Genomic DNA, 12,311 nt, shown 5'->3' on the forward strand with positions numbered 1-12,311 from the left:
CAAAAAGAATAAATACAAGGAAATAAAAGGATTCATCGCACACCACCGTGTGCAACATGGTTTTCCTTTGAAGAATGGAACGGAATGTTCTGCGGGTCTTCTTTCTATCATTGATAAACGTTTGCGATGCATTTCATTTGCGAAGACATTATACAATGTACATTTAATCTAACTGTTATAATTTATGTTTTGTATAATTTTATATTCGATATTGTATTTTCTTATATTATATGTTACAAATAATAACGAGTAAACGATCGTATAATAATAAGAAAGACAAAAATATATGTTTTACATAAATAATCTTAAGAAAGTCACGAGACAATGGGTCACGTGTGAGTTATATGAATAATATTGTTGTTTGTAGAGGCTACGAGTTCGAGCACAAGTGACTGTAGGGTTATTGAACGTTCATTATTAAGTGATTAAGAATATTTAAAACAATATTACTTTATAATCATCTTAGCTTAATAACAAAATTATCATATCATAAGAATAATTTGAGGTTTTAATATATCACTATTCCTAATTTTTTTGTTAAATAAATTACATTATAACTTTTTAGAATAGAATCAAACAATATTTACATAACAAAAATTAACAAGATATTAACCCGTTTCCTAAACTTCATTAACTATATAATTGATCATTTATGTTTGTGCTTTGTTCACTTTTTCTCGTAAATTTTAAAAATCATAATATATGAATATTTTTATTTAATTAAAATATCATCATTTTTATTTTTATTTAATTAAGATATAAATATCAATTGTCATTAACAGATAATAAATTAGGTTACATGACAATTAAATGTTATGACATGATAACACGTTTGATCATGTTATTTTTATATTTTCTCATTTGAAAGTGATTAGCTCACGTCAAATACTGGTCATGATTTATGAATCCAACTTTAGTCAAGCCCAATTCTTTTGTCCGTCGCCCCGTGACTGCCTGAATCAAGCCCAGAATCGGTGATGATTCAGCCCAACCATGAAAACCGAGCTACAAACATCTGCCGGCGAGCCTTCCGGCCTATAACAAGATCACCAAAATCTTTAAACGCGACCAGCTGAGCTCCTAAAGGAACACTTCACCGAAACCTCGGAGCAGAACGCCGCTTCAAATGACCGGTTACGGTGGTCATGACCTGGCCAATCTCAACTTCTACATTCGTTCGTGCACATCATCTGCTAGCTCAAAATCAACTGCCTGCTCATTATTTCCTTTGGTTTCGTATCCCAAAGCCACGAGTTTTCGTTTCTCCAAGTGCTTTCCTCAACCGGGTCCTGCTCATTTTTGTCAATGGTGTGGTCTAAAGCATATTGGCATTTCAATCTCACCAAAACCTCCTAAATTAGGTACATTTCGTTGTTTTTTTCCAGTACGGTTTTCCCCATTTTGAGCATTTCTTTTTCCTTTTAAAACACTTTATTTTGATTTTGGTTCTTAAATTTGCTAATGATTGTATGCAGGAAAGGGGGGAAGATATAAAGGAAAGGTGGTTCATGCATCTCTGTTTGGGGTCGGAGCTCCTGAAGCTCTGGTTATTGGGGTGGTTGCTTTGATGGTGTTTGGTCCCAAGGGTCTGGCTGAGGTATGTTCTACATTCACACTTAGATGGTTAGTTCATCGATTATGTTCATGTTAATTACTTTGTAAACAATAAAAGATCACCTGTTTGATGCTTCTTTTCTGAGAAAATGAGCTGGTCCAGTGTTGGATTTGTTCTAAAATGCATATTATAAAAGAATTCCACATCTTTTGCGAAAGCCTCTCGATTTTAGCTTGAGTATTTGAACATTCTTGCTCTTTCCTAGGCCTGTAAACGAACACTGAATGACGGAGTGTTCATGTTTGTTCGTTTAATTTTCATCGAACAAATGAACGAACATGAACAACTAAACGAATAAATTTTTTTTATCCATGTTCGTTCGTTAAGAAATTTAGCTCGTTAGTGTTCGCTCATATCCGTTCGTTAAAATGAAAAACGAATGCAAACGAACACAAATAACATAAAACTAATTGGGTTTATATTTGAGAAGAGTTTTTCTTTTTCCAAATAATTTTAGGATTTATATTTTCTTTAATTGATTTGAGTATTTTATTTGGATTTAAAATTAATTGGTTTTAAAATATTAATATGTTTAAGGTTAAAATTAAACATGTCTAGATATTAGGCTGAATATAAATGAACGAACATAAATGAACAAATATAAACGAACGGATTATCAAATGTTCACGAACGTAAATGCACGAATGAGTCATTTGTTCGTGTTCGTTCATTTAATTAAACAAACATAAAATCTTGTTTATGTTTGTTCGTTTAATAAATAAACGGACATAAACGAACTTCCTACCAAACGTTTCGCTAAACTTTCGATTCATTTACAAACCTACACTTTCCGTTCCGTTTGCGTGCTTTTTGAATCCCGGAGGTTACACGATTTAGCGAAACATTCTTAAGCACGACGTCTAGTGCAGGCGTCAAGCAACTCCAGTTCCAGTATGGTACATTTCGTTGTTTTTTTCCAGTATGGTTTCCCATTTTGAGTATTTCTTTTTCCTTTTAAAACACTTTATTTTGATTTTGGTTCTTAAATCTGTTAATGATTGTATGCAGGAAAAGGGGGAAGATATAAAGGAAAGGTGGTTCATGCATCTCTGTTTGGGGTCGGAGCTCCTGAAGCTCTGGTTATTGGGGTGGTTGCTTTGATGGTGTTTGGTCCCAAGGGTCTGGCTGAGGTATGTTCTACATTCACACTTAGATGGTTAGTTAGTTCATCGATTATGTTCATGTTAATTAATTTGTAAACAATAAAAGATCACCTTTTTGATGCTTCTTTTCTGAGAAAATGAGCTGGTCTAGTGTTGGATTTGTTCTAAAATGCATATTATAAAAGAATTCCACATCTTTTGCGAAAACCTCTTGATTTTAGCTTGAGTATTTGAACATTCTTGCACTCTCCTAGGCCTGTAAACGAACAGTGAACGGCAGGGTGTTCATGTTTGTTCGTTTAATTTTCATCGAACAAATGAACGAATATGAACAACTAAATGAATAAAAAAATTATTCATGTTCGTTCATTAATAAATTTAGATTGTTCGTGTTCGCTCATGTTTGTTCGTTAAAATGAAAAACAAATGCAAATGAACACAAAGGAACATAAAACTAACTGGGTTTATATTTGAGAAGAGTTTTTCTATTTTCAAATAATTTTAGGATTTATATTTTATTTAATTGATTTGAGTATTTTATTTGGGTTTAAAATTAATTGGTTTTAAAATAATAATATGTTTAAGGTTAAAATTAAACATGTCTAGATATTCGGCTGAATATAAACGAACGAACATAAACGAACGGATTATAGAACGTAAATGCACGAATGAGTCTTTTGTTCGTGTTCGTTCATTTAATTAAACGAACATAAAATCTTGTTTATGTTCGTTCGTTTAATAAATAAATGGACATAAACGAACTTCCTACCAAACGGTTCGCTAAACTTTCGGTTCGTTTACAGACCTACTCTTTCCGTTCCGTTTGCATGTTTTTTGAATCCTTGAGGTTACATTATTTAGCGAAACATACTTAAGCACGACGTCTAGTACTGGCGTCAAGCAACTCCAGTTCCAGTCCTTCTCTCCAACACTCAACCTATTTTATTTACTACATGATTTTCTGGAGAAATGAATTTATCTTTGGTCTGAAATTGAAAGGTCCTGATTTTTAACGAGATAATGCTTAATTTCCCTTGAAGCAATAATTTCTTCACGTGTCAAACTAAGCCTGATCGGTTCTGTCAACGATCCTTGTCGACTTCGAGACTCCGACAACTCTGATCACTGGGCAAGAAAAAGGTCATTGTTTCCCATTCAGAGTTCTTTTCATCATTAGCATGCTTGGATATTACTCTGTGTAACATTTTATCTACTAGATTTCATGTTATAGAAATCAGAGGGTTGAATGTTTCCTTTGGCTATGTGTTACTTTAAAAGGACTCAAGAATCAAAGTATCAAATGTCTGCCTAATCCCTTCACCGATATAGCTAATCGGATTTAGGTTGGATGCTTAACATGATAAAAAAGATTATGGTTTGTCATGTTCTTACCATTAAACCTTAAGCGATGTTAACAACCATCGGTAATGATGTCTATTGTCCGTGTGTAGGCTAAGACATGAGGGAGTGTTTAGTGTTATCCCCCATCTGTTAAACATTGTATTTGCTATGACAATTTGCAAATAGCCATCATTTTGATGCATTCATGGAAGTTAAAAATCCTTTTGGCATCCCGATGGCCTAATAAATGCAGGTTGCTCGGAATTTAGGGAAAGCTTTGCGTGAATTCCAGCCCACCATTAGAGAACTTCAGGTAAGACGTGTTCCCTTTGGTTTTTCTTTATATATTTATACCTTGAGGTAGCTACTAGCTTGTCTTTCGAATTCTTCGTGTTATTTGCCCCTCGAAGGAAGTTACAAGGGAATTCAATAGCACCCTCGATTAGGAGATTACTCTCGATGAAATGTCGAGTTCGACACAAAATACACCGCATACAAAAAGCCCCCAACTAAATAACTCTACCCCAACCCCTCTATCAGCAGCCAGCACCGAGGAATCTAGTACCAAGGCTGATCCTGGTGAGTGCTTTGCGTTCTTGTATTTTAGAGGCCATGAATTTGCCTTTGGGTGTCTGATCGTTCATGATTTTTTTTTTCTGAATCTCGTTTATCGTGTTACTGATCCATTAACCTAAAACATGCACTGAATGCTACCCGATAGTGAGAGGATCGTTCTTTATTCTTTTCCTATTCCCTTTGTATCTTCCAATGAAATTCGTTGAGCCCTGCAATTTGTCACCTTAACTGCAGACTGTACTCCATCTGTGACTGAGGCTTATATTGGTGAAGACTACCTAAAAGTCACAGAAGAGAAGCTAAAGGCTTCAGCTTCTCAAATGCCGGACCAGACAGCGTCTCCTGGACAAAGCCGGTTAGAAGCCGATGATCAAGACAAAGGTTGGTTCTTGTTCGTCTTCATCGTCATACTCTTCTTTTTCCAATCCCTTTCTTATCGTGATGTAATTCGTGTAGATTGGTAACAACTACTCCCGATGAAACTGCCGCCGCCGCAATGCCTTCATCTCGGAAACCAAAAAGTGAGACATGAAAATCCCATAAGAGCAAGGTGGCCTTCTAAATAAAGGAGGATTTAGGATAGTGTATTGTGCAGTACGTTGTAGTTGCCTTTCAACTTAGTTAAATAAAGGTCTAATTTTGGTTTTAGTCCCTATTTTATGTTGGACTTTGAGATCTAATTCTTCTATTTTAATTTGACGTAATTTAGAAATTGTACTTCTATAATGTTATTAGTTGGTCTAAAAAACAAAGCTTATGGTCTCCAAACAACAACGTCAAGAAAACCAACCAAACACAGCCACGTACTTACATAAACTCTTTCTCTTACATCATCAGATTCAATTCTATTAACATTGATCAACGTGGGGAACCGAATCAGAAATCATCACCAACGACATCGACATCGTAACCAAGAAGATCATCTTCGACCCTCTCCGCAGCCTCTTCAGCGATATGATCCTCTAGCGCCTCCACGCCTTCCGCCAATGCGAGTCCACCCAAAACACCTGCAACCGCACCCACCGCCATCCCCGTCCCCATTCCCATCCCTCCGAACTTGCTCTTCCTCCCCTCTTGCCCGTAGTGATACCTGCCACTGCCGCTTCCTTATCCGTACGGAGCCAGCCCGTATGGCGGTGGAGCATTATAATTGTACGCACTATAAGGGTAGCCACTTGGTGGGGGTGGGGTCGTGTAGTAAGGGTAGCCAGACGGTGGCATATCGTATGGGTAGCCGTAAGGCGACGGATGAGGAGCTGCCGACGGTGGGACACGGTATTGATGTGCTTCATATTGATCGGGTGCGCGATAGCGTGACTCTCTAATCAAAACTTTGACGTCGAGTTTGCCTTGCGGCCTCCCTGAGGGTCGTTTCAGCTGGAGCGTTCTCCTGTAGCTTTCGCCGAATCCAGCATCGTCAAGGACTTCCCGGAGCTTGAGCCTAGCCGAGCCGATGAGAGGCTTGGTGCCTTCCTCAGAGCCGGCATGGACGACGTCAACGAAAAGGATGGTATCATCATCGATAGGACCGGGCAGAGGGATGATAATAGTCTCGTCCCATGTCGGATCGGTATCACCTACCTCGTCGGCTCTAGTGGAACACTTGTAATTCGGATCCACCCAAACGACGACGTATGGCCTGATCGGACCGTGGCGCCAGTTCACGTTCTTTAGGCCTCTGGCGGAGGAGAAGGTTACCTCCATTTCATGGGGAGACGCCATGTTTCTGATTCTTTACTTGCAGAAGGGATAAAAAATGGAAATTTGGAGAGGAAAACAAGCACGTTCTGTTTTGGATTGTGATTGGACAAGGTGATGTGCGAGTCGCTGACGGTATTTATATAATTAGGTTTCCCTTAACAGGAGAAGAGAAGAGGTTCTAGGAGTTTCTGGTATAAAGGGTAATTACAATAACGAACAATGTGGAGTTAGTTACTTTGAACTGTGTTGGGCCAATTTGGTTCATTAATATTAAGATAACATTAAGTTCAACTCACACTATATAGGGCAGTCCATTAAAATTAAGCCCAACTTATACAAAACCTATAGTTTAAGACCATATTTCGAGGTATTGCATGGCCGATAAAAATTATACAATTAAAAATAAGTCAAGTGATAAAATTGACCTATATATATTTTCAAGTCCTAATGGAATATAAGTCCATTTATTTTTCCCCTCCTATTTTTTAAGGTTTTGATTAATTCGGATCGACCCTTACATACATAAGGGTTCAAACTCAATATATGTTTAAACGATATCAAATTACTTACGACGTGAACTAACCCATCGATTTATTTATCTTATTTCAAAGACGTAAAATGTCACAAATCACATAATTCAATTTTTGTGCCCGCCTAGCTATGCTTTACATCCGCCACTGAATTCACCTATAGATTTTGTAAAGACCTAGGACTACATTTTTGATAAAATAATCTAGATGATATAATTTGCCAAATATCATGAAATTGGTCTATGAAATTCATAATTAAATCGTTTTATGCATAACGTTGAGCCATTTTTAGATAAACCAAGGCCATTCAGCCCTGCTAGAACTGATCGAATTAGAAAATATTGAGTCAACGGCCACAAAGATCGAACGACCGTAATCCTCAATGCAAGATATCACACCCAATTCCTGCCTCTTCAGAAATCTCATCTGTTCGACCCCGAAGAAAGCTCTATAAGACTAGTGAACGCTGCAACTTGAAAATCTCTTCCAGATATGGTATCGTCTCTAAGACTACCAACGCTCACCTCCCTCTTCTCTCCCTCCTTCACCCGCCGCTCCACGGTGTCCCTGCGGAGGCATTTCCGTCTCTGTCCGCCTCTAGCAGCTGGGTTCTCTGCCCAAAGCGCGGCGTCGAGTCTAACGGGAACTGAGGACCGAGTTGACAATAAGAAGAGCAGCCGAGTACAAGACCGAGGGAACACGGACGGATTCATCACGCCTCAGTCTCAGGACTTCAATGCTTGGTACCTTGATATTATTGCCAACGCTGAGCTAGCTGATTATGGCCCCGTTCGTGGTACCATGGTTATTCGCCCCTATGGTTACGCTATTTGGGAGGCAATTCAGGTCACTTAATTTTCTTCTGATTTCTATTAATAATTGCTCCTTTTTATCTTTCAAAGTTTGGTTCATTTTGAAGAGAAAAAAACTTGCAGGATTATTTGAATGTTAAATTCAAGGAGACTGGGCACAATAACACGTACTTTCCACAGGTGTGGTTTTTGTGTAGATAAAATTTAAGCTATCCTATTGTATATTTGCTTTGGCTTATGAAATTTACTTTGTGACTGCAGTTTATTCCATACTCATTTATAGAGAAAGAAGCTAGCCATGTTGAGGGATTTAGTCCAGAATTAGCTCTTGTCACGGTTGGAGGAGGAAAGGAACTCGAAGAGAAACTTGTGGTACACATTTAGTATTAGTTAGCTCAACTCTTTTTGTTATTAGTATATTGCTAAGTCTAATCACTGCATTTTGATGAATTTGCTTAATTCTAGTTGGTGACATACATTCTGATTTACATTTTAATGAAAATGCTGGTTCAAGAGTAACCATGATGGCATGACCTGAGTTTTGCCTTTGATTGTTATACTTCCTGAGGTTGTGACAGGTTCGACCTACCAGTGAAACCATAGTAAATCATATGTTTACGCGGTGGATTCACAGTTATCGTGATCTTCCTCTAATGATTAATCAGGTATTAGCTTAGTCATTTGTAACCTGGTTATATAGTTATGCAAGGTTGCCACTGACTGAGTTCTCCTTGTTTTATTCCGTTCAGTGGGCAAATGTTACTAGATGGGAGATGCGCACAAAACCATTTATAAGGACCCTCGAATTTCTTTGGCAGGAAGGTCACACAGCACATGCCACACCAGAAGAGGCAGAAAATGAGGTTTATGCCACTTTACCTATGGCTTGATATGGTGATTTTAGATGGTATTGTTTTATTTAAAGGATTGGATGCTTCTGAACTGCAGGCGCTACAAATGATTGATGTCTATACAAAGTTTGCTTATGAGCAAGCTGCGATACCTGTAGTTGTGGGTAGAAAATCTAAAGTAGAAACGTTTGCTGGTGCTGACAAGACCTACACAATAGAAGCTATGATGGGTGATCGTAAAGCCTTGCAAGCTGGAACCAGCCACGACCTTGGGCAAAACTTCTCCCGTGCCTTTGGGACACAGGTGATTGATAGATACTCTGGGTGCTCCTTTTTATCTCTTTTCCATCCCTGAGAGGGATATGCATGCAGGGAGCAAATGATTTGTTTACAAATGATGTTTAATTTTAAGGAAATTGCTGGAAAACAGATTAAACAATTCACTTCTATTATTTTTCACATAGATGAAGCACGAAGCTGCTATATTTTTGTGGTTAACTCTTTAAAGCTTGAATCCGTATGGAATGTAGACACTCTCATGGAGCTTTTTACTTAAAGAACCTTTTGTTCTTGGAAAGACATTTTCCTGGATTATATAGGCATCTTTTATTGGTTGTTTGAGGTGGCTTTATTTTTTTCCCCATTTTTTCATTGTTCTTTTAAACTAGTGTCTTATTCTCTCTGCTCTTGGTCCTAGCAATTTCAGAAAGTCAAACCAGAAGCCAGGAAAGGTTGGTATATATATTCTTTTGAAATCACAACACTTCTTTTACACTGTAGACTGGGTGACATTTTTGTACTGGTTCAGCTGCCCCTTTTATCTAGTTATGATTGTCCATTTGTCCTCCCATAAAGAGTTTGCAACTTCTTTACCTAAAAATTATTTTCTATTTGTTTCTGGTAGGTGTAGTAGGCCTTTCAAATGCTAATGTGAATAACCAATTCTCTTTGTTGTATATTGTGCTTGCCTCTGTATTGCTAACTCCATAATAAAGGCTTTTGACTGAGATTTGTGTTTGTGCAGTTCACTGATGAAAGTGGCCAAAGGCAACATGTGTGGCAAACATCTTGGGCTATCAGCACAAGGTTTATTGGCGGTATTATCATGACCCATGGAGATGATATTGGTCTGATGCTTCCTCCGAGAATTGCACCAATACAGGTATACATCGTAGTACCCTTTTGGTAGGTATGGTCCAGCCTGACAGGTGGAGCTTCTAAGTAAAATGATTTTTACAGGGAACCCATTTTGCTGACAACTTTGTGGATATTAGAAGTGATTTATCTTCGTGCAATTTAGTGATACGCTATAATGTGTTGTGTATCATACACTATCAGGTTGTGATTGTACCAATTTGGAAGAAGGTTGATGAGAAAGCAGGAGTTCTAGATGCTGCAAAATCTGTTGCAGAAGCTCTGAAAACTGCTGGACTTAAAGTTAAACTTGATGACGCAGATCAGAGGACACCAGGATGGAAGTTCAATTTCTGGGAGATGAAGGTATCTTTACATTTAAATGTGGTTGCACTTTTGTTGGTTATTCTTAAGTCTAGATTTGTCCTCCACCTAAAAAACCGAGATAACGGAAATCCTTAGAAAGTTCATAAAAAATGTGTATGGATGCAATCTTGACCCATCTGTTCCTGAGTTGTTTTGAGTGCTTTTATTATTTCATCATGTGATATAGTCTGATGTTATTTACTTATTTTGCTTAGAACGTTAGTATCTCTCTCTTTTTCTATCTTGTAGAGAATATTGCTTTTCAAAAATATTTTTAGCTTTCATCTGCCTCAAGCTTTTGATGATAATTTTGTAGGGAGTACCTCTAAGGATTGAAATTGGTCCCCATGATGTTTCAAGTGGGAGTGTGGTCATATCTAGAAGAGATGTTCCAGGAAAGCAAGGGAAAGTTTTTGGAATATCTATGGAACCTTCAATATTAGAAGCTTATGTCAAAGACAGGTTGGATGAGATCCAATCATCTATTCTTCAGAAGGCGATATCTTTTCGGGACAGGTGTGTGTTATTTTCTCAAGCAATTATTAAGAGTTTCAACCCAAGGATTGCTTGACTAATAGCAGTATTTTTTGAGATTTTGAATCAAGCTTATTAATGCACTGTGTATGCGTATATGATGAGTTTTTGATGCTAAAGAGTTTCAAGCCAAGTGTCTCTCCAAGTACTATTTTGAAGTCATTTTGTCTCATCAAATGTTCATCTGATAGATTGTATGGTATCACGGTCTCTAAATTGATGAATTGTTGTATATGTTTCTCTTGTAAGCTTCAATTTTGCAGAATGCTTCTTGGAGATTTTTGAGTTGAACAGAATGCATCTGTTTCTCTGCACTCCCTTGAGTTTGTTGGTCTTATTTCTAATGCTTCTTGGACTCTCTCTCTGCAGTAACATAGTGGATGTGAGCTCTTATGAAGAACTCAAAGAAGCAATATCTTTGGGCAAATGGGCTAGGGGACCTTGGTGTGCTAGGTATACTACTCTTAGATAATAGCCATATCAGAATCACTTGACAGTATATTTACCGAAACATGTGCATTTGTGAGTCTTAACAATATGTTTCTTATGTTGCTGCAGTGATGCAGATGAGTTAAGAGTGAAGGAAGAAACAGGGGCAACTATTCGCTGTTTCCCCTTTGAACAGCCTCAGGGGACCAAAACATGCTTGATGACAGGCAACCCTGCAGAGGAAGTTGCTATTTTTGCAAAATCTTATTAAGACTATGATAAAGTTGGTTTTCAAGCTCACAACCTATCTGGTTTTGCAGTTATATGTCATGAATTTTGTCCAGGTTTTTATGCCCTCTTCCTCAACTATTTAAACACGCTGCTTTGGTCAGCGCACATAACTGTTTTATGCGTTTTTAAAGATGTCATTTGGTCATATTCTTGCCTCGCTTTTTTTTTTTTTTGGGGGGGGGGGTCTAGGAAAACGATTTATACTTTCTGTCCGATATAGCGATATTTATGTATAAAAGTGACATTGCTTGATTTGCATTCTTTTATCTGTTGCTGTTTTTCCTCCTACAGATGGGGTTTCTTCATGAAAATTATTGATATTGGCATAACTTGTGTATTGCAAGTAGTTAGATAATTAAGAATCGAGATCCGTCCATATCGGGACGAAATGCACACTTGCACAATGCATATTTGGATTGCTTCCGATTAGTTCTTTAATGGAAGCAATTCAACATTGCAACTCATCTGTTGTCGTCCTTAGTTCCAGCATTGGAAGAATCATGTATTGCTTTTGCTTCGTATTTCGAGTTATACGAATCGACCTTACTACATAATGATAAGGGAGCAAGAAATGCTGGTAAAAGGAGTTTTATTTGTAAGCAGTTGTAATTAATGAGCCCGCAATGTGAGTCACTTGGGCAGCACCAATGCAAGGTTTTTTTTTTGGCCCAATAGGGCACAAGCTTAAATTATAGGGCGCCTCAAAAATTAATTTGAGATATACGACATTTTCTATGGTTCAAGTCGAACTCGTTACCTCGACGTGACGAGTTCCATGAGATATAATTTTTTTATTCCGGGCATAATATTTTAATATTTCATGTAGGTGACTAGTTTTATTAAAAACTTAGTTTTTTAGATTATTATGTGAATTTATTGTTGGAAAGAAAAAATACTCCGAAACTCATTATTTGAAGGTGACAAATTTCATTGTTCATTTCCTAAAATTTAACTATAATTATAAATAGGAGTTGAGTTAGTTGATAGATTTATAAGAGAGTCAAAACATGCACTTGTAGGAAGAATAT

General features: G+C 37.5%; 1 protein-coding gene and 2 pseudogenes across 1 annotated transcript; 2 read left to right on the forward strand and 1 right to left on the reverse strand.

Annotated features, from left to right (window-relative positions):
- Positions 1 to 994: 994 nt before the first annotated feature.
- Positions 995 to 5,210, forward strand: LOC120186660 (annotated as a pseudogene).
- A 165-nt stretch (positions 5,211 to 5,375) lies between these two features.
- LOC120186661 lies at positions 5,376 to 6,448 on the reverse strand (annotated as a pseudogene).
- A 910-nt stretch (positions 6,449 to 7,358) lies between these two features.
- On the forward strand, positions 7,359 to 11,430 carry LOC120186614 (proline--tRNA ligase, chloroplastic/mitochondrial-like). Its single transcript, XM_039190500.1, has 11 exons — positions 7,359 to 7,712; positions 7,802 to 7,858; positions 7,940 to 8,050; positions 8,257 to 8,343; positions 8,428 to 8,541; positions 8,627 to 8,833; positions 9,554 to 9,691; positions 9,868 to 10,029; positions 10,346 to 10,545; positions 10,933 to 11,016; positions 11,122 to 11,430. The coding sequence occupies exons 1-11, from the start codon at positions 7,359 to 7,361 to the stop codon at positions 11,261 to 11,263; spliced, it is 1,656 nt and encodes a 551-aa protein (XP_039046431.1). The 3' UTR covers positions 11,264 to 11,430.
- Positions 11,431 to 12,311: the final 881 nt, after the last annotated feature.

Source organism: Hibiscus syriacus, unplaced genomic scaffold (genome assembly GCF_006381635.1).
Source record: "Hibiscus syriacus cultivar Baekdansim isolate YM2019G1 unplaced genomic scaffold, ASM638163v2 tig00113719_pilon, whole genome shotgun sequence".
NCBI lineage: Eukaryota > Viridiplantae > Streptophyta > Magnoliopsida > Malvales > Malvaceae > Hibiscus > Hibiscus syriacus.

Excerpts from the sequence above, each read along its gene's own strand:
- LOC120186614 (XM_039190500.1), top strand. The coding sequence starts at position 7,359 with ATGGTATCGTCTCTAAGACTACCAACGCTCACCTCCCTCTTCTCTCCC. Across the intron at positions 7,713-7,801 it reads CTATTTGGGAGGCAATTCAG|GATTATTTGAATGTTAAATT; the intron begins GTCACTTAATTT and ends AAAAACTTGCAG. Across the intron at positions 8,344-8,427 it reads TTCCTCTAATGATTAATCAG|TGGGCAAATGTTACTAGATG; the intron begins GTATTAGCTTAG and ends TATTCCGTTCAG.